Below are 23,275 nucleotides of genomic sequence, written 5' to 3'. Positions count from 1 at the left end.
GAAATCCTCCCATTTTAACTACTGTAATAAACAGGAAAAACAATGGTTTGCCTCTTTACCCTGAAACTTTCCCAATCCTAACATAGCTCAATTTCACTACGATTCCTAAAACGCCAAGTTCTGGTAATAATAATCTCCCAAAGATATTACAACCTAATGCTGTTCTTAAGCTGGAGTCCTCTCAACTCTATCCTCCCCTTCTGTGCTAGCAATAGCTCAGCTGCTCAGAAATCCTAATTGCATCTCACAGATCCAAAGTAAAATAAAAAGCCTGACTTCACGTGAACACTGAAAATATAGGGAAACCAGAAAGCCAGGACCTTCCTTGCAACTTCCCAAGATGAGCGTGGGTTGTTTCAGCCTCCAGCATATTTCCTTTATACCTACAAAAGTCAAGTCTGCTATATTTGTTTTTCTTCATAGAAACGACTTAAGTCTTCTTAAAATTGATAGCAGGAAACCTTTAATGAAAGTTACTTATCCACAGCTTTAATTGGGTCTTTTAATGAAAGCCTCAATTCACATTTAATTGTTAATGGGGTTTCTAAGTACAGCTAGTTAAGCACAGCACAGCAGGCTTACACGTTTAAATTCCTGCAAAGAGTTTATTAGAATCACATGGACGGCTGCTGCTCAGAAACTTTCATTTTCCTTTTTAAGACCACTTTTAATCTTGAGTGTCCTTTTGGGACAAGGCAGGAAAAGGGGGGGGGGGGGGCGCGGATAGCCCACACCCCAGAAAATTTCTCATTAGCTCAACTTTGTAATTGGCTTATTTTACAGCCATAGAAAGCTTTGGTGAAGTTCTACACATTCATTCATCACCTCCCAAGGCCCAAGGTCCAGAACATTCTACATCTTTTAACAAAATGAGCACTTAAGGATAATATTTATCAGATTAGCCATAATATTTAATCCGAAAGTTTCTCTGCCATGTATTTCTCAACATGCACTTCTGAGTAGGTCTTCCATGCAGAACAGCTGCAGGATGGGAGAGATGAAAGACTCAAGAGCACGAGGCACAGGCCAGTCTATTAAATCCCACAGAAACCAACTTCGAAGACTGACTCCCACTAACCTAGTCAAGATCAAGTGATGCGCCATCTTGAAACCTAGATTTGAACAAATCGTAACTAACACACACTTCTCCAACAGATTTATTTTTGAAAGGAATGGATTTTGAGGAGGAAAAACATGGGATAGAGATATGGAATAGAAAATAAATACAAATGTAAGCTGTTTTGCTAATTGTTTTATAACCACAACAAATTCGTACAGAGAATGCCCTGTACAAAACAACACAATAAAGGTTCAAAGATCGAGGTGTTCCCCTAGGCAAGGCTGAAGATTTCAGTCTCTGGTATTTGGAATTTAGGCTGCAGTCCTTGTTTTTGGATGGATCACTGGGTGTGTGACACAGTCCATGCGATTAACCAGATTTGAACAGAAGAATGGCCACTTGGCCCAGGTAGAAGTAGATGAAGTGTTTGGTTTCATGTGTCACATAACTACCGAAGTTCCTCCCCACGATGCAGTGCCAGGTGGGGTTGTACTTCTTGTCAAACTCCTGGTGGGGGGAGAGGGAGGAAGAAAAAGAGAACACTAGAATTTCAGTGCTAAACCAGAGGTCAGTTTGCCTCCTAGATAAGTAGAGCCTGTAGGGGCAGAAAGGAGGAACGTTAGCATCTGCAAATTCTTAGCATGAAAGAATGTTCCCCAGCTCCAAGTCGCCTACATAGTGCATTAAGGCAAACATACTTGCAGTCTGAGCTAAGCTGAGAATGGGGGTTGGGGAGGTAAAAGGCAGAAAGGGCAGCCTCAAAGGGCGCTTTGTTATCATGGTAATTTCACCTCCGTATCTTTTATGATATTGTTAATTAACAGCAGGTGATAACAGTTTCAGTCTATCAAGTCATGTGTAAACAGAACAAGTCAAAATTATCCCTCTGTAGGTCATGCACCACAAAATCCAAAATGGTCACTATTTAGCTGAAAATACCCCATTCCTTAGCGCGCTCCAGTATCAATGAAAACAAAAATATGTCCAAAAGGGCAAAGCCTCAATTAACATCTAAACCACTGTGTGAAAATTTGAAAGGGGCACAGCAATCCACTGTTTCTACAGAAAGGATGCTAGAAGCAGAATCCGACAGCCACCTGGTCAGATTTTATCCTTAATTGTAATTTCAGTAGCCCTCTCTGCCACATCTATCCTGATGGTGCCCATCTACCACCTGGTACACAAGGACAGCAAATTGCAGAAACAACTTTCCCTGTTTTCCTCACCCAAAGGGGCTCTGAGGAGCAAAACGCCCGTGATGATTTCTTCACTTAGGCGACTGTAGGGCAGGGACCAAAGCTAACCTTTGTCTATAAAATTCTTACAAGTCTCTGTGATGAGTTACACAAAAGTCGGCTCTTATACAGTGCATGCAGCATGAACATCTTTCAGACCTATTGGTATAACATTCTTACAAGCTAGATGAACGCACTGCTGCGTTGGTCAAAAAAGGTATTTCTGTTCCATCTGAAGTCTTTCATCTCCCTATTCTCAACTGGGAACCCTCCCACGGCTTAGGCTGCCAGCTTCCTTCCCTTCCAGAAAACACAGCTCGGAGAAATTGGCAGTCCTGCCAGCTTTCTACAGAATGCTGTTTACCAAGCCCTCACCCCAGCCCCCTAACCACCACCACCACCACCACCCACTTTCCCTCAACTGCCGACTAAACTCCCCACTGAAAGGCTGGCAACATCCCCCTCCGGCCCGGCTGGAAACACCCACGCAGCACCCCCCCCCCCCCGCCCCTCCGGAACACCCAGATGGATCCTCCGCGCAGGAATCCTGCAGAAGGGGGAATCGCTGCTCCATGATCCTAGAAACCGTTGCTAGGTGGCGCTTTCCCCCCGCCGAGCTGGGTAATAAAAAAACTTCAGGAGCCGAGGGTCTGGTCTTCTCATCAGGAGCGCAAAATTCATCTGCGTCCTTTCTGGAATCCTCTACACCCGAGCTGCCCTGCGTGCCTCCAAGGACCTCTGCCAAGCGCCCTGGGGACGCAGCATCGGGGAGAAGGACTAAGTTGTGATTCGCCCCAGCTGTGCGCAAACGGCTCGAGCCCCCCGCCCGCACTCCGTCCTCACCTTCTTAATATGGGCCGCAATGTCCTTCTCTATGTTGTATTTCTCCAATGCCTGGGTCGCACACTCCACCGAGTCCTGTTGCATCTCCTCCGACATGTCGGCGTTTTTGATCACGGCCTTTCGGTCACACATGGTTACCTGGGGGGGGCGAGGCCCCGGCAAGGGGTAAGAAGTTGGGGTGCAGGTTGTGCCTGAGGCGCCAGCTCCCCCAGCCCGCTCCTCCCGCCCCCCACCCCACTTCTCAGAAAGCGCGGGCCGCGCGGACCGAACGGCGGGAGAAGTCTGTCGGGGGATGTAACCAGGCGAAGAAGCCGACCGCAGCCCCCGAGTCCCTCACCGAGGAGCAGGGGGTGGCCAACTGCAACGGTCTCCTGGGGGAGGGGCTGGCGACGCTCACAGCCGGCTGAAGCTACCGTCGCTACCGAAGCCGTGGCGCATCTAAGGAGCCCCACGCCAGCCGCCGCCGCCTAGTGCCTAGGCCCCGCCCTGCTCCCGCCGGCCCCGCCCCCCATCGAACGTCCCCATTGGCTTGACGCAGCCCCCAGGACTCTCCCATTGGCCCATGACCTCAATGGTTCCCTCAGGATCTTTCTCCTGCATTTTGTTGCGGACCACAATGCATCTCTCGCGGCGTCGGTTGCCCCGGCAATGGGCTGCACGCGGTGAGGCCCACACACCCCGAAGGTGGAGCTGGGGCGGGGTCGTAAGGACCACCCAGAGACCAGAGGGGTGCGAGGAGACTTTGTGCCCAAGCCGGGAGAAGTGCCTTCAAATTTTCGAAGTTTGTCCCAAATTTGCGAAGGTGTTCTCGAATATCTTGGGAAGTTGGGTGTCCTACGTACGTCTCACCTCCACCCCAGGTCCCAAGGATTTGGGGATTCTGACTGAGGTAGCCAGTCCCTTCATTGAAAGTGTATCTCTGAAGCAGGGCCGGCTTTATGAGCAAGTGACCAGTGCAGTCGGAGAAGAGGGGCCCCAGGGTTTGGTTTAATGCTCTACTCTCGAATTCTTGAAATTATTGATTTTTTTTTGTTTGTTTTTTTAACAAGGGATCCCACATTTTCATTTTGCAGTAGGTCCTGCAAATTCTATAGCCGTTCCTCTTCTGAAATTTGGGGTAGTGGGCCAAGGGAGGTGGGGAGGTCTTCAGGAATGGGAGAGGGTTTCTTTATCCTGCTGGGCAATGGAGACTTCCTTTAAGGGGCTAGGGGGCCATCTGGGTGGATTTGGGAGTGCTGATCCCAGGTGTGTGTGTCTAGGGTGGGGCTTCTTGCTTTGATGAGGCAGTCTTTCCTGTGTGGGAGTTTCTTGGTTGAGGATTTTCTCCAGGGCGGAGGTGCCCAAATGGATAGAAAGGCATCCCTCAGAGGTATTTTCCTCTGGCTTTGGGAGACCAACCACTATGTGGTTAAAAAAGCTAGGTCTTGGAGGGTTGGGGAGCAGGGTCAGATCTGGATTTATATCCCAGCATTGTTATTTACTAGCTGTTTGAATGTCAGTTTTCTTATCTGTGAAGGGGGACTAAATATAAAAGGAAACCACTTCATAGGCATGTTGGGAATATTGAAGGAATAATGCCTTTAAAGTTCTTCAACACAATGTTTGACATGTACTAGGTGCTCAATGAATCTTATAAAAGACTATCAGCTGATGGAACTGTCCCAAGAGTCCAGCAAGATTTTGACCAACCCTTAAATGCCCATGATGTGTTTTTGAACTTCAATAAGCAAGTTACCAGACTCATCATGCAACCAGAAGCTTTCTGTTTACATTTCTGCATTTTTCTTCTTGACCACTCACTCTCATTAACCCAGAACCCCTTAAAACAATTGGACCAGACAGGCACATAACTCCAAAGAGAAACAGATGGGAATAATGAGCGCCTCAGGCATCACATGTGCGTATCAATTAAGTAAAATTAAGAGGCTTTTCCAAGTTCCAGGTTTCCAATGGAGGGATTATGAGTCTCAGGAGTTAAAATAATTCTGTATGGTGTTGCTCCTGAGGAAGAAGTTGGGCTGGAAATAGGGGTGAGGCTGGGTTGCTGCTTCTACCTGACTTGGGTGCATGATTCAGAGCTGTGGAATCTCATGATTCCAGAGCCTGTACTGTCTTGGGGGCCTGTATATATATATATATATTTATACATATATATGTGTGTGTGTGTGTGTGTGTATATATGTATATATATACACACGCACACACACACTTATATATTTTTTCAAATATATGTATTTATCTCTCTGATCTATGGCTTGGCCAGCTTCTGTTTGAACAGAAGGAGCTGAGAGTAAAGTATATGCCATAATAAGAATAGCAACTGTTTATTGAGTGGTTGTTTACCACCAAGTGCTTTCATTCACTCAGTTATTCCTCACAACAGCTGGACCTAGGACCCCTTTCCTCCTGTTTTCCTCTTTGCTTTTTTTTTTTTTTTTTTTAATATTTATTTTTGAAAGCGAGAGAGAGCACAAGCTGGGGAGGGGCAGAGAGATAGGGAGACACAGAATCTGAAACAGGCTCCGGGCTCTGAGCTGTCAGCACAGGAGCCCCATGCGGGGCTCAAACCCACGGACCGTGAGATCATGACCTGAGCCGAAGTCGGACGCTTCGCTGACTGAGCCACCTAGGCACCCCCCTTTGCTCATTTAGATTACAGCCCAAATGCCACCTTCCCTGACATCCCATCTCTACCTGCCCTCTACCACCACGCTTCAGTGACTTTCTACAACGCTTATTTTTACTCCATTGTACTTGTTGCATTTATTCCTTCAGAAGAATTATCTCATGTATTTATTTGCTTGGTTATTGTCTCTCCATCCCTGTCTTGTTCACTGCTGTATCTTCAGCATCTAATTCAATGTCTGCATTGAATATATAGTATGCATTGAATTAAATATGTGTGGAATTAAAATTACCAGGTCTTATATCCCCATTTAATAGATTAGGAAGTTGATTTTCTCAAGGTCACATTGTTAATAAGTTCTAGGTCTGGATGACCTAAAATCCATTCTCTTAACTTCAGTGTTATTATAGTTAGCTGAGTAGACAATCTGCCTTTTTCTTATTTATAACTTTGAAGATAAGGAGTTTGAAATGGGATAATGTTAAAATTTTATTTTTTTTTTAAGTTTATTTTTTTATTTTGAGAAAGAGAGAGGAAGAGAGAGAATCCCAAGCAGGCTCCACACTGTCAGCAAGGAGTCTGACTAGGGGCTCAATCCCACAAACCATAAGATCATGACCTGAGCCTAAATCAAGAGCCGGACATTTAGCCGACTGAGTCACACAGGTGTTCCTAAAGTTTTCTAACAGAGAGTAGGATTTTCTTTAATAAATGCCTATAACTTTCCCTCCATTTGTGGCACCTGCCTTCCCTAGCATCTCCTGTGTTTGTACCACTCATCTCAACCAGCTCTTGACTCTAATTATTTTAAATTGGAAAGTAGGGTACTACCAGAGACCCTTGCCTTCCTGGGCTATGCTTAACCCCTAGAAACTCCTAGGTTTCTAGGAACCAAAAACCTTGCTGCCTTTTTCATTCCTTTAGCACTTACTTTTGCAGAGTTATTTCTTATTTCCTATCTATTCATTCCACAGTGAGGTATCCCCTAATTATCAGAGAAATGTACTGTGCAGTAAGGATGCTTCAAATATGTGCCTAGAATCAGTTACACTCCCATCCTCAAGGAGCTTCTAGTCAATAGTAACCTAAACCTTCTAGTATCATAGGTTTGGGGTTTGAAGGGACTTCAGAATGCAGGGGCCCAGCCACTAACTCTTAGTGAGGTGAGATAGGTGGGAGTGGTAGGAACTATGACAAATAGAAAAACCCTTTCAAAGGTGTGAGGCGGATACTGCCATTTGGGAATGCTGCCCCAGTGATGCTAAATCTTCTGATTTTCAAGAGAGATCAGAGACCTGGATTATTTTTGTGGTAAATATTGTTTTTAGTGTACCTGGGTGGCTCAGTCAGTTGAACGTCCCACTCTTGATTTTGGCTCAGGTCATAATCCCAGGGTCATGGGATCGAGCTCCACTTTGGGCTCCAGGCTCAGCATGAGCCTGCTTAGGAGTCAGTCTCTCTCTCTCTCTCTCTCTCTCTCTCTCCCCCTCCCCCTTTCCCTCACTTGTGCTCTCTCTCCCTAAAATAAAATTTTAAAAAATATTTTTAAAAAAATGTTTTAATATTTTTTGGGCTCTATACTGACAGCATGGAGCCTGCTTGGGATTCATTCTCTCACTCTGCCCATTCCCTGCTCACTCTCTCTCAAAATATACATTAAAAAATAAAATAAAATACAGTGCAGGCTAGATATGGCCTATGGTCCTCTCATCTAGTTGAATACTCTCTTTTTGTATTCAGGAGACTCAGAGAAGGTATAATATATAAACATATAGTCTTTGTCTAGAATTCCTGACACAGAGCTCTAAATACCCTTAGAATTTTCTGAGTGATAAGAGCATCTTTTGTTATTCATAATGAGCCCCTATTAACTACTGATACCTGAGTTGATGCCAATGAGGTGACTCTTTGTGAGGAGGGTGCTGGATAGCTTCAAATATCTAGATAGCTAGTCACAAGAGGAACCAACCCTGTTATTAGAGGTTTGAAACTTTCTGTTCCCACCCCAGTCATGTCCCCTTCCCTGACCCTCCCCATCTCCTCACCTGGGAAGGGAGAGGGGCTGGAGATTACATTGAATCTCCAGTGTCCATGTTATATAATGAGATCTCCATAAAAGCTCCAAAACCTTGAAGTGCTGTGAGGGTGGTGCCCCTGGAGAGGGCGTGGAAATCTGCAATACCCCCACCCCCAATATACTTCTCCTCCATTTGGCTGCTCCTGTAAGTAGAGTGCTTTCTTGAATTTTGTGAGTTGTTCTAGAGAATTATCACACCTGAAGAAGCTGTCATGGGAATCCCCAAATTTTTAGTCTCCTGGGTGAAGTGAAGGTAGCCTGGGAAGCCCATGGGCAGGGACACCTGAAGTGGGGGCAGTCTTATGGGACTGAGCCCTTAGCCTGTGGGGTCTGTGCTAACTCTGGAAGTCAGTGTCAGAATTGAATTGTTGGACACCCAGTTGATGTTGGAGAATTGAAGAATTGGTATGGAAAAATAAGTACTTAGTGTTGGGGGTGAGGGGAAAAACTGTGTCAGGAAAAAAGATACTACAGAAGTAAAGGGACCTGCTCATGATTACATAGCGAGCTACTTATGGAACCTGGTCTGACTCCAAATCTGGTATTCTGTCACATCATACAGACTGGCTTGTCCTTGGGTGCTGAGGATTTTATATTTTCTGGGAGTGAGTGGAGTGTGGTGTATGCTTGCTAATTGGCACATAATGTTTGCTAAATGAATGCTGAATAAATGAATGGATATAGCACCAAAATGCCTACACGTAGAGCCCCACAAAGATGATATCTGGTGTAGTTTTGATTGGCAGCAGGAAGGGGACAACTCATTATAGCAGAGACTCAACAAACCACATTCTTGTTTGATCAGAACCATCTGATCAGATTTAGAAAGCCTGAGAATAGGTCATTTCCAGGGTCCTCTGGAAGTTCAGATGACACCAGAGTAAAACCACTATGACGCCACCAAATAGAAACCTCAGAGAAGTTTCCGAAATCATCCTTCATGATTTTTGCCAAACCTGCACCCTACCTCTACTACTATTTATTCCATATTTTTCTTTAATTAAACTTTTATTTTCTTAAATAAGTATGTTTTAAAAGGCAAATGTATGTTATGACCATAAATGGAAAACCAGTCTCATTTGTTATAAATGTAAGGTAAGTAACTATAAAATAAATATTTGAATATAAAACATTTTGTCCTCATATTGCTTAACTGATCTTGGAGACCACTAGTGATATGGTCCCACACTTGGGATGTGCTGCCCTAGTGGAGGAGGGTTCTTAGAAGGGGTCCATGGTTGGGTTTTACAATCCCCCTAGAATTATGCACAAAATGTGTGTTGTGCTCACAGGCATTTTCCAGCGAGAGGATCTATAGTTTCCATCAGATGCATGAAGGGATTTAGAACCCACGGAAGATAAAGAACAATTGCCCTAGAATAACCCAAACTCCTGGAATGAATGTCACAATTCCCTCACCAGATCCCACTGAATTGGCCCACCTGGCGTTCCAGAGCTTCACCAGTCTGGGCAACTCACTCTACTCCACTTCTAGGTGCTAAATTTGCTTGAAAAACCTTCTAAACCTGAAAACATGCATTTTATATTCCTACCATGGGAAATCACAATTAGCAGGAGGCAAAATTTCTACAAACATAGGCTTTGGGATCAGACAGATCTGCCTAGGAAAAACCTAAGTTGTGCATCCTCCTGCAAGTTAGTTAACCTCTAGAGGGGCACGTTCCCGATTTTTAAATGGAGTTAATACCTTCATGATAAGGTGGTGGTAAGGATTGTATTAAATAATTCATACAGAGGTAGCTCAGTCAGTTAAGTGTTCAACTCTTGACTCTTGATTTCAGGTCATGATCTCATGGTTGGTGAGATCAAGCCCCTAGTCAGGCTCTGCAGACAGCGTGGAGCCTGCTTGTGATTCTCTCCCTCTCTCCCTTCCCCTTCCCTGCTCATGCTTGCTTGCTCTCTCTCCCCCTCTAAGTAAACATTTAAATAAATAAATAAATAAATAAATAAATAAAGTGTCTAAAGACCTAACCAAGGTCCAAAAAAAAAAACAAAAACAAAAACAAAAACAGGTAGCTATTGCTGTTGTGTATTGAGACCCTACTATATGCCAGGCATTTGGGACACATTGTCTCACCGAGTTTTCACAACTCTATGACAAGGATATCAAGAACTGCTGGTCTCTCCATTACACATAGGAGGAAAGAGGGTCAGAGAGGTGAGGTCCCTTGCCAGAAGTCACCCTGCTCAGAAATAAAAGAGCTGGGTCTGACTCCACAGTCACATATGATAGATGGAACCTCTGAGCTGTCCCACCTCCCCAGACAAAATGAGCTGATGGGTGTTCCTGGAGACTTTTAAGCATCCCTGGCTCCTGGCAGAAGTCCCCTACATATATGTTGGATGGATGGATGGATGGATGGATGGAAGGGATGGATATTTCAAACTGATTCAGCATTGCTTCCTCTCACACTTGACCCTAGATTGATCCTTGACTGTCTTGATCTTCTCTGGAAAAACTACCTTTGTATTTTAGCCACCACACTTTCCCAGGGCCTTCAGAAAGCCCTTTGGGATTGTTCATAAGCAGGTTGGGGGATTCCTTGCAGGGCTTGGAGCTCTACCCTCACACAAACAGGCTAGAAAGGGTGACTACCTGCTCCACCTCCACTCGCCACTGGTCCAGGATTACACCGTCCCCAGTCCTGTGCAGCGATTACTTTCTGAGGTTTTCTGGGACCTCAAGCCCTTTCTTGGATCAGTTCTGTCACCAACCTAGCAGCCCTAGCCCTCCCTACCTGAAAGGACATGTGAGATATGGCCTTACAGCCCCCAGAGTTGATTCAAGGACTCCTGCCCAGAAAGGATGGGCTTCATGGGAGAGTGGATAAGGCCTAGGTTTGAATCCAGAAGCTTCTTCCCCATGGAGAAGGGCTGGCACTAGCCTGGGGCTGGCAGGGGAACTGAGCTTTAGAGCCAAGTACTGTACTGCAGTGCAGGGAGAGTGAGGCCATGCAGGCTAGGACAACTCAGGGAAGAAAAATCTCCTCTCTGGCCAATAGCCAAGCCTTGACTGAGTGGACAGACCCCTCTGAAGGCTTACTGTTCAGTCTCCTGTCCATGGTGGCAGCAGATAAATTCAGGAACATCCAGCCAGAGAAGCCTAGTAGCCCACCTCAACCTCCTCTACCCTTTCTAAGGTGTGTAATCTTAGGTAAGTCCACCTCTCTGAGCTTCAGTTTTCTCATTTGTAAAATGGGGATTGCAATAGTCCTTGTTTCTTAGGAACAATTTGGAGATTGAGATGGTGTGTGTAAAGTAGACAGTGCAAGACTTGGCACACGGCAGAAGTCAACAATGCCAGCTACCAATTATCATTGTTACCCTAAACCAGGATTTTTCCACTAACATTTTGGACCAGAAAGTTTTTTGTTAGGGGGCCATCCTGTGCATTGGAGGATGTTATCAGCATCCATAGCCTCTACCTACTGGATGCCAAGTGCACTTCATACCCACTGTCAACCAAAAATGTCTGTAGACAGCACCAAAAGTCCCCTGGTGGGTGACACGGCCCCAGTTGAGAACTATTGTTCTAAACAACCTAGACTGAGTCCAAATGTCACAAATCCCAAACTCACAGCCCCGTGTAAAGACAAGGCAGGTAGGCCTACTACGGATGAAAGGATGAGACATCCAACAATTACAGAACAGGTTCCCTCCAGAGAACACTAAGAAGCTGGACCTAGGTTTGCTCTAGGAGCTAACAGCCCCCTCTGACTCACTAGTGACCTCAGTGTTACTCTTTAATTCTATGCAAAGTGGCCTGAGTTAAATCTCAATTATTCTAGGGCCCAGACAAAGGGACAGGTAGCTGGTATCTGATTTCTGGCATCTGCATTCTTTTTCACTGACTGGGAGAAAAGTTGATTCTCCAGAACTCAAGAGTTCATTCAGACCTTCATTCCTGACTGCTGAGAGATTTTTGAGAGAACTAGATGTCAGTCATTGTTCAGGGTGCTGAGGATTATGATATTGTGATTTATAATGAGAAATATGTATATATATAATATATAAATTATATATATGTATATTTTTATATATATAAATAAATAATATATAAATATATCTTTCACCCAGGTTCCTGGCTCACAGCTCCCAAAATCTTGGAATTTCCTGAGCAGTTACAGAAATGGCAGCAGCTTTTTTTTTTTTCTTTTTAAACAAATCTCAGCTATTCTGTCATTTTATTTGCAAATAATCAGTTTGCATCTCTATGGCAGCATTTTTGTCATGACATTTGGTCTCTAGTCTCAGTTCCTGAAATGGGTGAAATGGGTGTCTTGTTATCATAATAAGTCCTTCTCTACTGTTTATGTTAATAAAGTGACTTTTGGAAAGTACTTAAGGAGAGTTGATTGCCAGTGGAGCCAACCACGTGATCAGAAGGTTGGAACTTTCAGCTCCACTCTGACCTCCAGGGGAGGGGTGAGGGGCTGGAAATTGAGTTCAATCACTGATGGGCAGTGATTTAGTCAATCGTGCCTATGTTATGAAGCCTCCATAAAACCCTAGAAGGACAGGGTTTGGAGAGTTTCTGGGTTGGTGAACACGTGGAGATGCAGGGAGAATGGCATGCCGGGAGAGGGCATGGAAGCTCTGAGCCCTCTCCCCATACCTTGCCCTATGTGTCTCATCCATCTGGCTGTTCCTGAGTTATATCCTTTCATAATAAACTGGTGATCTAGTAAATAAAATGTTTCTCTGGTTTCTGCGAGTTGCTTGAGCAAATTAATCAAACCCAAGGAGAGGGGCGTGGAAATCTCTGATTTATAGCCAGTTAGTCAGAAGTACAGGTAACAACCTGGGCTTGAGACTGGCTTCTGAAGTGGGGCGGGTGCGGCAGTCTTAAGAGGACTGAGCCCTTAACCTGTGGGTTCTAATGCTATCTCCAAGTAGATAGTGTCAGAATTGAGTTGAACTACAGAACATCCAGCTGGTGTCCAGAGAATTGCTTGTTGGTGTGAGGGAAAACATCCTCCCCATATATAGTGATTGGTGACCAGAACCCTATTAGGAATGTACAAGAGAACAAAATGGACAAAGTCCCTTCTTCATGGAACTTATATTCTAACAGGAGAATAAAGATAATAAACAAGCAAAAATACGTCATACCCTGATAAGTGCAATGGATGATAATATAGTAGAACAAGAGAACCAAGGGTGACAGGATGAGGAGTCTTATTTTATTTATTTTTTTAAATGTTTATTTATTTCTGAGACAGAGACAGAGCATGAGTGGGGGAGGGGCAGAGAGAGAGAGGGAGACACAGAATCCAAAGCAGGCTCCAGGCTCTGAGCTGTCAGCACAGAGCCCGACGCGGGGCTCAAACTAGGGAACAGTGAGATCATGACCTCAGCCAAAGTCGGATGCTCAACCGACTAAGCCACCCAGGCGCCCCAGGAGTCTTATTTTAAATAGAGGTTTCTGGGAAGGACTCTCTGATAAGGTGCAATTTGAGCCAAGATTTGATGACCTGGCTACTGGGTGGAGGATAGAGTGTACAGAAGCCAGTGGAGGCAGAGAGGCCAGACATCAGATGGCTTGAACCAGGCAGGAGTTAGGATGAGAGGTGGTTGACTTCTGGATGTATTCTGAGGGTGGAGCTGACAGATTTGCTGATTAATTGAATGCAAGGTGTGAGGGAAGAGAGGAGTCAAGCATGACTCTAAGACTTGTGGCTTAAGCAACCAGAAGAATAGATTGGGTTGGGGAAGGCTGGCCAAATCAGGAACAAAAAGTTGTTTTGGCCATGTTAAGTTTGAGATGCCTATTAGACATTCCAAGTGGAGAGTTGGATAAGTAAGTAGTTGGATATATAAGTGGAGAGTTGGATAAATAAGTAGTTGGATATATAAGTTCTGGGAAGAGGTCCAGGCTGGTGCTATAATTTGGGGAGTCATCAGCTTATAGATGACATTTAAAGCCATGGGACTGGATGAGATCACCACTGAGGGAGAAGTACTTGAAGATGGAAGACGTTATGCTTATTCAGCTAGTCACATTATCTGAGCTTTTAACATGGGCCAGGCCCTAAGGTAGGTGCTAGGTATAAAGATGTATATCCCTAGGCACCTGCCCAAGAGACGCTCTATTAATTTTTCCTAAGTGCTTTGGCCATTTAAAGGATAAACATTGAGAGTTCCTGTCGTGCCCTTAGTCATTTATTCACTTTTTTCAACAGATACTTATTAAATACCTATTTGTACAAGTTTCCCATCTAGGCACTAGGGACATGAAAGGAAGTAAGTCAGATATCACTCCATCCTAATGGTGTTCACATTTTATACGTGGAGGAGGCGGGCGTCGAACAAGATGCGTGTGATAATGTGAGTGTAGTTGTGACAAATGCAAAGACGGAGAAGGTAGGCTAGTATGAGTTCTGTTAATGAGGGCTGTGACCAAGCCTGGGAGGCAAGGAAGGCTTTCCTGGGAAGTCACAGTTGAGGAGCAATCTAAAGGAACAGGAACGTGCAGAAGGGGATGTACAGAAGCTTCTCGGGTGGAAGGAATAGCACAGTCAAAGGCCTGAAGGCTCGAAGGAGACTGGCAACTGAAGGAAGGCCAACATGGCTACAGAGCAGCGATCTGGGGAGTGGGAGACATGAGGCTGGAAGAGGGGGCAGCAGCCAGACCTTTGGCATCTTGTGAGCCTGGTGAAGACACATGGACTGTCCTGAGGCCACCATTCACTCTGAAAGGCTATTTATGCCCTTGGAAGACTTCTACAACATAATTTTTCATAGATCCTCAATAATCCATCCATAACTATTTTCCATCCATAACTTTTTGAAACAAGCTCTTATCATTGAACACTCGGGTTGTTTCAATTCCTCAGCATTGTAACAATGCTTTGTTCTGATGAACATCCTTCAAAGTTAAAAATAATCTTTGTTTTATTCTACTTTCAGAAGCAATAGGTACTCATTGTATGAAAGTCAAACACCGCAGCAATTTAGAATCTGGAAAAGAACATTCCTGGTAATCTTGCAATTCAAAGATAACAGCTGTTAAAGTTAGATTTTTAAAAACGTATTTAATAGCCTTTTTTCTTCTTTTTACCAAAATGGGGTGCTTCTGAGTTTTCCATGTCATGACGTATAAATCTGCTTCATTCTTTTAATTAACTTCCCTACATTCCCACCATTTCCACCTGCCCACGCTCAGGTGTATGCACGTACTGCCTCCCCTCCAGGTACCAGGCATGAACCATGAGTGCTCCTATCTAAAGTCATCTCCCTGGTACTGAGCCCATCTTCTCTCACTCCTGTGATTGCTACTTGGTCAAATTCTGCATCATTTAATTTCTCCCATCTACTAGATTATTCCTATTAGTGTACACACATCCTGCAGCATTCTCCATCTTTCATAAATGCCTTTCTCTTAACTATACATTCTCCTCTAGCTACCATCCCATTCAGCTCCAAAGAGTTACCTATATAATTAGTCCCCCCTTATCTGTGGGGGATGCATTCCAAGACCCCAGTGGATGCCTGAAACTGCAGATGCTACCGAATCCTAGATATATACTATGTTTTTACGATACGGACATGCCTATGATAAAGTTTAATTTCTTAATCAGGCAGAGTAAGAGATTAACAACAATGACTCTGCTAACAATTAACAACAATAATAAAATAGAACAATTATAACAATATACTGTAGTAAAAGTTGTGTCAATATGATCTCTCTCAAAATACCTTATTGTACTGGACTCCCCTTCTTGTGACGATGTGAGAGGATAATATGATAAAGTGCCTACGTGATGGGATGAATTGAGGTGATGGCACAGGCATTGTGACACAGTGTTAGGCTACTAGTGACCTTCTGAGTATAGTTAGAAGGAGGATCATCTGCTTCCAGACCTCAGTTAACCGTGGGTAACTGAGACCGCGGGTAACAGAGATGGTGGAAAGTGAAACCGCGGATAAGGCTGGAGGATTATTCTCTCAATATCTCCTATTCGGAACTATGAGAAATGAATTTTGGTTGTTTACATGCCACCCAGTGAGTGGTATTTTGTTATAGCAACCTGAAAGGACTGAGCCATCTGCCATTGTCCATTGTCTCCTCCATTTATTGCACCAAAACGGCTCATCAAGGTGCCCAGTGACTGCCATGTGCTAAATCTGGTGACTCGTTCTTAGCATTTTCATTGATGTATTCGTCACAGTTGCTTTCTTCCTTTCTTTTTTTTTTTTAATTTTAATTTTTTTTTTTTTTTTTTTGACAGAGACAGAGCATGAGCAGGGGAGGGGCAGAGAGTGAGGGAGACACAGAATCTGAAGCAGGCTCCAGGCTCTGAGCTGTCAGCACGGAGCCCGACGCGGGGCTCGAACCCACAGACCACGAGATCATGACCTGAGCCGAAGTCAGAGGCTCAACTGACTGAGCCACCCAGGCGCTCCTGCTTTCTTTCTTTCTGAAGTTCATTCTTTGCTTAGGTTCCAGGACCCCCTGGACTCTGACAGTTCTCTTATCTCCCTGGGTGCTCCTCAGCTTCACCTATTTGTTCCACCCCTTGTCCCTGACCTCTGAAGGAAGGAGTCTCACTCTTTGGGTCTCACTCTTTGGGCCACTTCTCATAGTCTCTATTTTCCTGGCTCTAAAAACCATCTCCATGTCTGGGACTCCTGTTTCAGTCTGCTTGGGCTGCCATAACAGAACACCAGAACCTGGATGGCTTCTAAACAACCAAAATTCATTTCTCACAGTTCTGGAGGCTGGAAGTCCAAGATCAGGATGCTGACACAGTTGGGTTCTGGTGAGAGCCCACTTCCTGGTTTATAGCCGGCTGTCCCTGTGTCCTCACATGGTGGAAGGAGTAGGGGGATCTTCCTGAGGTCTCTCTTATAAGGGCCTATTCATGAGAATATTCCTATTCATGAGAGTTCTACCCTTATGACCTAATATTTCTCCAAAGCCCCACCTCCTAATCCTATCACACTGGGGGACAGGTTTCAACATATGAATTTGGGGGGTACATAAACATTCAGTCTGCTGGAGCCTTCAAATTTGTAGTCAGCCAGAAAAAAAATTGTGGGTAAACTGAGAACCCCATTTGCAGCCCTCTCCTAAAGTAAAGATAAGTCTTACAGGGCTGAGCCCTTAGCCTGTGGGGTTCTGCACTAACTCTGGGTAGTGTCAGAATTGAATTGAATTGTTGGACACAGAGTTGGTGTGGGAGAATTGGAGAATTGATATGGAAAAATGACACATTACGTATCAAAAAAAAAAAAAAAAGACACCAGAGAAAATCACTGAGTATTAGCACAGTGTTAGATACACGGACTTCAACTGATATAAAAATTATAAGCCACAAATAGGAGAGAATTAAAAAAAAAAGATGTGAATAAATGGAAAGTAACATCAAGGTTCTAGATGGGAAGGCCAAATATAGCGTGAATGAAAAAATTTTCCACGTGTAAATTTGTAGATTTAACACCGTTCCAATTAAAATACCAATAAGATGTACAAAACTTGATAGAAAGATGCTAGATTATGCTTAGACAGATTGGCAACAGAACTAAGCCTTCCAGAGGTACAAATTAGGAGGAAAGTTCTAGACTGGGGTCACTGTTCTTGCCACCACTGAATACCAAGTCACCAAATCAGGGACCTGGAGGCCGCGGAGGGTTTGGCCAGGCAAAAGACTGGGGAGGCAGAGGTGGAGAAATCAGTGTTTCAAGAGGTAGAACAAGTGTATGCTTTCAGACACAGCAGATCCTAGAGAAGCTGGCTGAGGAGCAGTGGGAGGTGAAGAGAAGCTGGGGGAGGCACATCATGAAGAGCCAAGATAAGGATGTGGAAATAGGGTATCTCTCCAGGGGGCAGTCACTTTGTCTCCTCCACTGCTGAGTCCCTAGCAACTAACCCAGTGCACGCAGTAGGTGTTCTACAAATATCTTGGAGATCTCTTCATACCTGTATAAACGGACTTGTTTTTTGTAACTTCTGATAAGTGTTCAGGCTTCCACATTTCCCATGTGACAGGTCCCCTCTGGATAGACCTTGAGATTGCTTCCAGTTATTATTAGGGAATCATATTATTATTATTATTATTATTATTGAGAGAAAGAGAGAGAGACAGACAGAGAGAGAGAGAAACAGAGTGTGAGTGGGGGAGGAGCACGGAGAGAGAGGGAGACACAGAATCTGAAGCAGGATCCAGGCTCCAAGCTCTCGGCCCAGAGCCCAGAGCTTGAACTCACAAACCATGAGATCATGACCTGAGACGAAGTTGGACACTTAACCGACTGAGCCACCCAGGCGCCCTGGGAATCATAGTTATTATTAAGAAATATCCTAGCATTTTGAATACAGCTCTCCTGTACTCAGGATCCTTGTATTCAGTGATTCCTCCTGTGGCCTTTCCTCCCCAGGGCCAAGAGGGATCATTGGATTTTTTTTTTTGCTTGGTCCTGTTCTGCTCTCCTTCTGGTTCCCAAACAAGCACCCTTTTGCTATTCATGGTCCCCTCTGAGACTGTGAGACTATATTCCCCTCAGGCCTTCTCCTCCCCCCAGCCCGCACATCAACTCCCCTTTACAATCATGCTATTCAGGGATATACAATAAACATTTGTATGGTAAAGGCAACTCACACTGATTTCCATTGAGCGCTGAAATACTTAGGACTTAATGTATACTCTAACCCAGCTTGGTTCTGATTTACATTAGGGCTTCTCACCCTAAGTCACCTGTGGTTCTAGAAGGAGAAAGAACACCCCTCACCCTCAACCCTTGGCCTTATTGTGCTGAACTATTTAGTTTCCCCCAGAGCACCCAGCTCTCTTCCGACCCTCCCAGCTTTCTTTGCACATGCTTTTCCTTTTCCTCTCCTCTCGTGTCTGGGTAACACCAGCTTCTTCTTCAGGTCCTAGAAGCCATTCCCAAGCCCCTTGCCCCCACCGGAAGCCTTCCCTGAACACCCCACTCCAGTCTGGGTTAAGAGCTACAGAAGCACCCTGTACTTCTTGTAGCACATATCCCACTTCACTGCAATTTCGTTTTTAGTAGTTTGTGAACAGTGTGAGGGCAGAGTTTGGCGGTTTTTGGTTGGTTTTGTTTTATTTTGTTTTTTAAGATTTTATTTTATTTTTTACTATTTTTAATGTTTGTTTGTTTATTTATTTATTTATTTATTTAAAGTTTATTTATTTTTGACAGAGAGAGAGAGAGAGAGAGAGAGAGAGAGACAGCATGAGCGGGGAGGGGCAGAGAGAGAGAGAGAGAGAGAGAGACAGAATCCGAAGCAGACTCCAGGCTCTAAGCTGTCAGCACAGAGCCCGACGCAGGGCTCAAACTCACGGACCTCGATATCATGACCTGAGCCGAAGTCGGACGCTCAACCGACGGAGCCACCCAGGCACCCCATTGTTTGTTTATTTTTGAGAGAGAAAGATAGAGAGACAGCAGAGAGACAGAGAGAGCGGGGGAAGGGCAGGGAGTGAAGGAGACACAGAATCTGAAGCAGGCTCCAGGCTCCAAGCTGTTAGCACAGAGCCTGACACGGGGCTCGAAGTCATGAACCGCAGGATTATGACCTGAGCCGAAGTCAGAAGCTTAACTGACCGAACCACCCAGGTGCCCCAAGATTTTATTTGTAAGTAATCTCTATACCCAACGCAGGGCTTGAATTTACAACCCCTGGATCAAGAGTCGCACGCTCTACTGACTGAGCCAGCCAAGCGCCCCAAGTTTGGGTCTTGTTCACTGTTTTGTCCCTGGCGCCCATGACAGCACCAGGCGGTTCTGTGGCTCAATAAGTATCAGTTGAATGAATGAACAAATGTCAAGTGGGCAAGCAGTGGGGAAGCCACCAATGTCCCAGATGCTACATGCACCACTGTAGGCTCTTAGAGCTGGGGAAGAAGCAAAAATCTGGACAAAATGGGACAAAAATCTGGTTTCCTGCAGGTACCTTCAAGGAGTGTGTCTGGCAACCCAAGAGAAAGGATGGAATAACAAAAGAAACTGGTCCCCAGCTGCCTAGCTTCAGGGAATGTTTGTCAGTGTGACATTGACAGAAGCCCTGCACATGTGCTGACTGAGGGGGAGAGCCAGCCTCAGCCAGACAGAAGCAGGTTCAGCTACTGTGCATGTGTTAGCACTGAGGGATGTGTGGCTTAGAAGCTTCTCGGCTCTTCCTTCTTCTTCTTCTTTTTTTTTACTTAAATAAAATCTCCAGCATAAGAGACTCTTAAAAACTGAGAACAAACTGAGGGTTGATGGGGGGTGGGAGGGAGGGGAGGGTGGGTGATGGGTATTGAGGAGGGCACCTTTTGGGATGAGCACTGGGTGTTGTATGGAAACCAATTTGACAATAAATTTCATATATTGAAAATAAATAAATAAAAATTAAATAAAATCTCCAGATATTTCCCATATTTGTTTGTTTGTTTGTTTGGTTGTTTAGCTTTAAGGAGTGTTTTTATTTTTGAGGTGCCATTACCAAATTATATTGACACAGCTCATTAGAAATCTGCTTAGTAAAAAATTGATTTGAGTCCAAAAACATTAAGATTCTATTAAATAAATGTATCTTCTTGCTGCATCAAAAAAAAAATCATTAGCACTCTCATTAATCATTTCACACCCTTTCAACCCTTTGCTTGTGTTTCTGGTTTAATTCGGCTGTGAAATAAGTTTCAAAGGTACGTGATAGGGTGGAGAATGTTTAGGGAAAATTTCTGGGTTGAGGGTAAGGAATTTGGGGCTGAGAAAACAAAACTTGGTGAACTTGAAGAGTCCGTCTGTCATTTTGTATCTTAGTTCCCCTTTTCTGGAGCTAGAATAAATCTTTTTTAAGTACTAGTTAATAAAGTCAACAGGTGTTTATTAAGCACTGTTAAAAAGAAAACCACAGGCCCAAAATAGTGTCACTGAGGTTAAGGCTCCAAGTCAGTAAACCAAGACTTAACACCTAACCTAACTGCAGTTTCCAACCCCCCCAGAAATGAAAACTTTAACCAGTCAACATGGGAATTTTCTGGTTAACACAAGGAAATTTACTGATAGGCTCCCTTCAGTTCCCCTCAGGAGGATGACTTTGCTTAAAACAATGGATTCTTTGCTAATAATTTGCTTTTTTCCACTCCCTCTCTACCTTTAAAAATGTTTCCTCTTCTATAGCCCTTTGGAATTCTTGTTTACTAGCTAGACTGGATGCTGCCTGATTCATGAATTGATAAATAAAGCCAATTAGAGAGGTGCCTGGCTGCCTCAGAGTGGCATGTGACTCTTGATTTTGGGGTCTTGAGTTTGACCCATGTTGGGTGCAGAGATTACTAAAAAATAAATAAAGTCAAAAAACTAAAGTCAGGGGCACCTGGGTGGCTCAGCTGGTTAAGCATCCAACTTCAGCTCTGGTCATGATCTCACAGTTCATGGGTTCAAGCCCTGTGTCAGGCTCTGTGTGGATAGCTCAGAGCCTGGAGTCTGCTTCGGATTCTGTGTCTCCCTCTCTCTCTGCCCCTTCCCCACTCATTCCCTCTCCCTCTCTCTCTGTCTCTCTCTCTCTCTCTGTCTCTCTCTCTCTCCCCCCCCCTCAAAAATAAAATTAAAAAAACCAAAAATTAAAAAAAAAATAAAGTCATTTAGATCTTTAAAATTTGTTTTTGTTGTTGTTATTTAACAGCACCTACTATGTGCCAACATGACATGGCTGTAAAGGGAAGTGATTGGTCTCAGTGGTTCTTAACCTTTTCTGGGGGGTGTGACCTTTGAGAATGATGAACTGCACCATCCTATATGGTAGCCACTGGCCACATTTGGCTATTTAAAGTCATATTAACTAATTACAATTAAACACAATGAAAAGTTCAGCATCTTAGTTGGAGTTCTTACATTTCAAGTGCTCAATAGCCAAATGTGGCTAATGGCTACCACACAGAACTTAGATATCAAATGTTCCCATCACCATACAAAGTTCGATTGGACAGCATCACATGGCTATTCTCCCCAGAAAAAAAGACTCTTCTTTCAATGTGCAATCCTTTACATCTGACTTTACAATTTTTACAATGTTGAAAGATTGGGGTGGGAGTTGAGTGTGTGTGTGTGTGGCGGGGGGGCAGTCGTCATTGACTGGTCCCTGATGCCCCTGAATCCAAGACAAAGAAGCCCTGATATGACAAGCTATTTGAACACTCCATCTCAGAATAGAGCAAGCTGACAAAAATAAAGCAACAAAGCTGTTACAAATTCAGTATGCTCACTGCTTTAAATGTACCTCCTCATGTAAAACCAGGGTTCCTACCTGGATGGTCACATTCAAAGAAACATCAGCTTATCCAAAAATAATTGAAAAACAAATACTAAGGATTTTCTGCAGTCTCTTAAGGAGACAACAAAGGGGAATAATATTCACAACACACTGCAAATCTTCTTGAATTATCTTTCCTATCTTTTTCCTCTTCTCATCCTCCCACACGTGGCACTTGCTTCCTGAAAGCTCTCTGCACCCCCATCCAAACCCTCTCCAAACCTAGTCTGCTGCTGCTTCTCCCCTTCCTCCCCTGCACAGCAAATTTCTCTATTAGGGACCTCTGCAGAATATGTTTTATTTTACTCCATCACACAAATACAGTGGCAAAGAATAACAAAGAGAAGGCTCCCTGGGTGATGTGACTAGGCACATGTTCCACAGTGACACAACCCACAGCTCTCCCTGGCAGCCTGGACCAGTTTTTCTCAGATGACTCATTTTCCCACCAATGGTCTACTCCCCCATCACTTCTTCAGTCCGCTGCTCCCAAGGACCAGAGTCTGGGAGAAACTCATGACTGAGCCTGACACAGAAGAAAACATTTTGTTGGCATGCCAGAGGGAACTGATGTCATAGGGAAAGGGAGAAAACCAGATGGGCTGGTTCGCAGAATGTTTTATCCCTACTGATAATTGTTTTATTATTTTTTGGGGTGAACGGCTTGCTGTGGGAAATACATTAACTCTTCATAGTCTGCCAAGATGAAAGTCTTCAAGATGAAGATAATTCCATTGGTGCCATTCTTATCTTCATGGTACGAATGATTGACATTATTGAGCTCCTATGTATTTTAGGTGAAAGCTTATCCCTGTGGGAACAGCAGTCCTATCCCATGTATCTGAGGACTCTGATGCCCATCCACCATCATTAGGTCATGCACCTGGAATTCTGTTTTCAGTGGACACATAGAGCCTAGAGCCATCACATTTCTTATCCTTCTTTATGTTTTCCATACACATCTGAACTCATCATCATCGTCCATCCCCTATAGATCACCTCCTGCTTTATTCCCATTTTAGAATGCTACTATTGCATAACCAGTTCTCTAAGCCAGAGACTTGGAAATCAACCTGGACTCCTCTTCTCTCAGGCCCCACACCCAACCCATCTCATCTCCCATGTCCTTATGGTATCTTTTCCTTGAGAT

General features: G+C 44.2%; 1 protein-coding gene across 2 annotated transcripts; it reads right to left on the bottom strand.

The window, feature by feature from the left end:
• Nucleotides 1-1,141: 1,141 nt before the first annotated feature.
• Nucleotides 1,142-15,585, bottom strand: DYNLL1 (dynein light chain LC8-type 1). Of its 2 annotated transcripts, none has more exons than XM_042962739.1 (3): nt 15,561-15,585; nt 3,139-3,276; nt 1,142-1,567 (listed from the first exon to the last, which is right to left on the bottom strand). In XM_042962739.1, exons 2-3 carry the CDS (start codon nt 3,268-3,270, stop codon nt 1,430-1,432), a joined length of 270 nt encoding a protein of 89 aa, XP_042818673.1. In that variant the 5' UTR covers nt 3,271-3,276; nt 15,561-15,585; the 3' UTR covers nt 1,142-1,429. The 2 variants fall into 2 exon arrangements, with proteins under 2 accessions (XP_042818673.1, XP_042818674.1); XM_042962740.1 differs by lacking the exon at nt 15,561-15,585 and adding an exon at nt 3,476-3,624.
• Nucleotides 15,586-23,275: the final 7,690 nt, after the last annotated feature.

The sequence above is a fragment of the Panthera tigris genome, chromosome D3 (genome assembly GCF_018350195.1).
Source record: "Panthera tigris isolate Pti1 chromosome D3, P.tigris_Pti1_mat1.1, whole genome shotgun sequence".
In the NCBI taxonomy this organism is placed as follows: Eukaryota; Metazoa; Chordata; class Mammalia; order Carnivora; family Felidae; genus Panthera; species Panthera tigris.
This window is presented reverse-complemented; position numbering and strand designations above follow the sequence as displayed.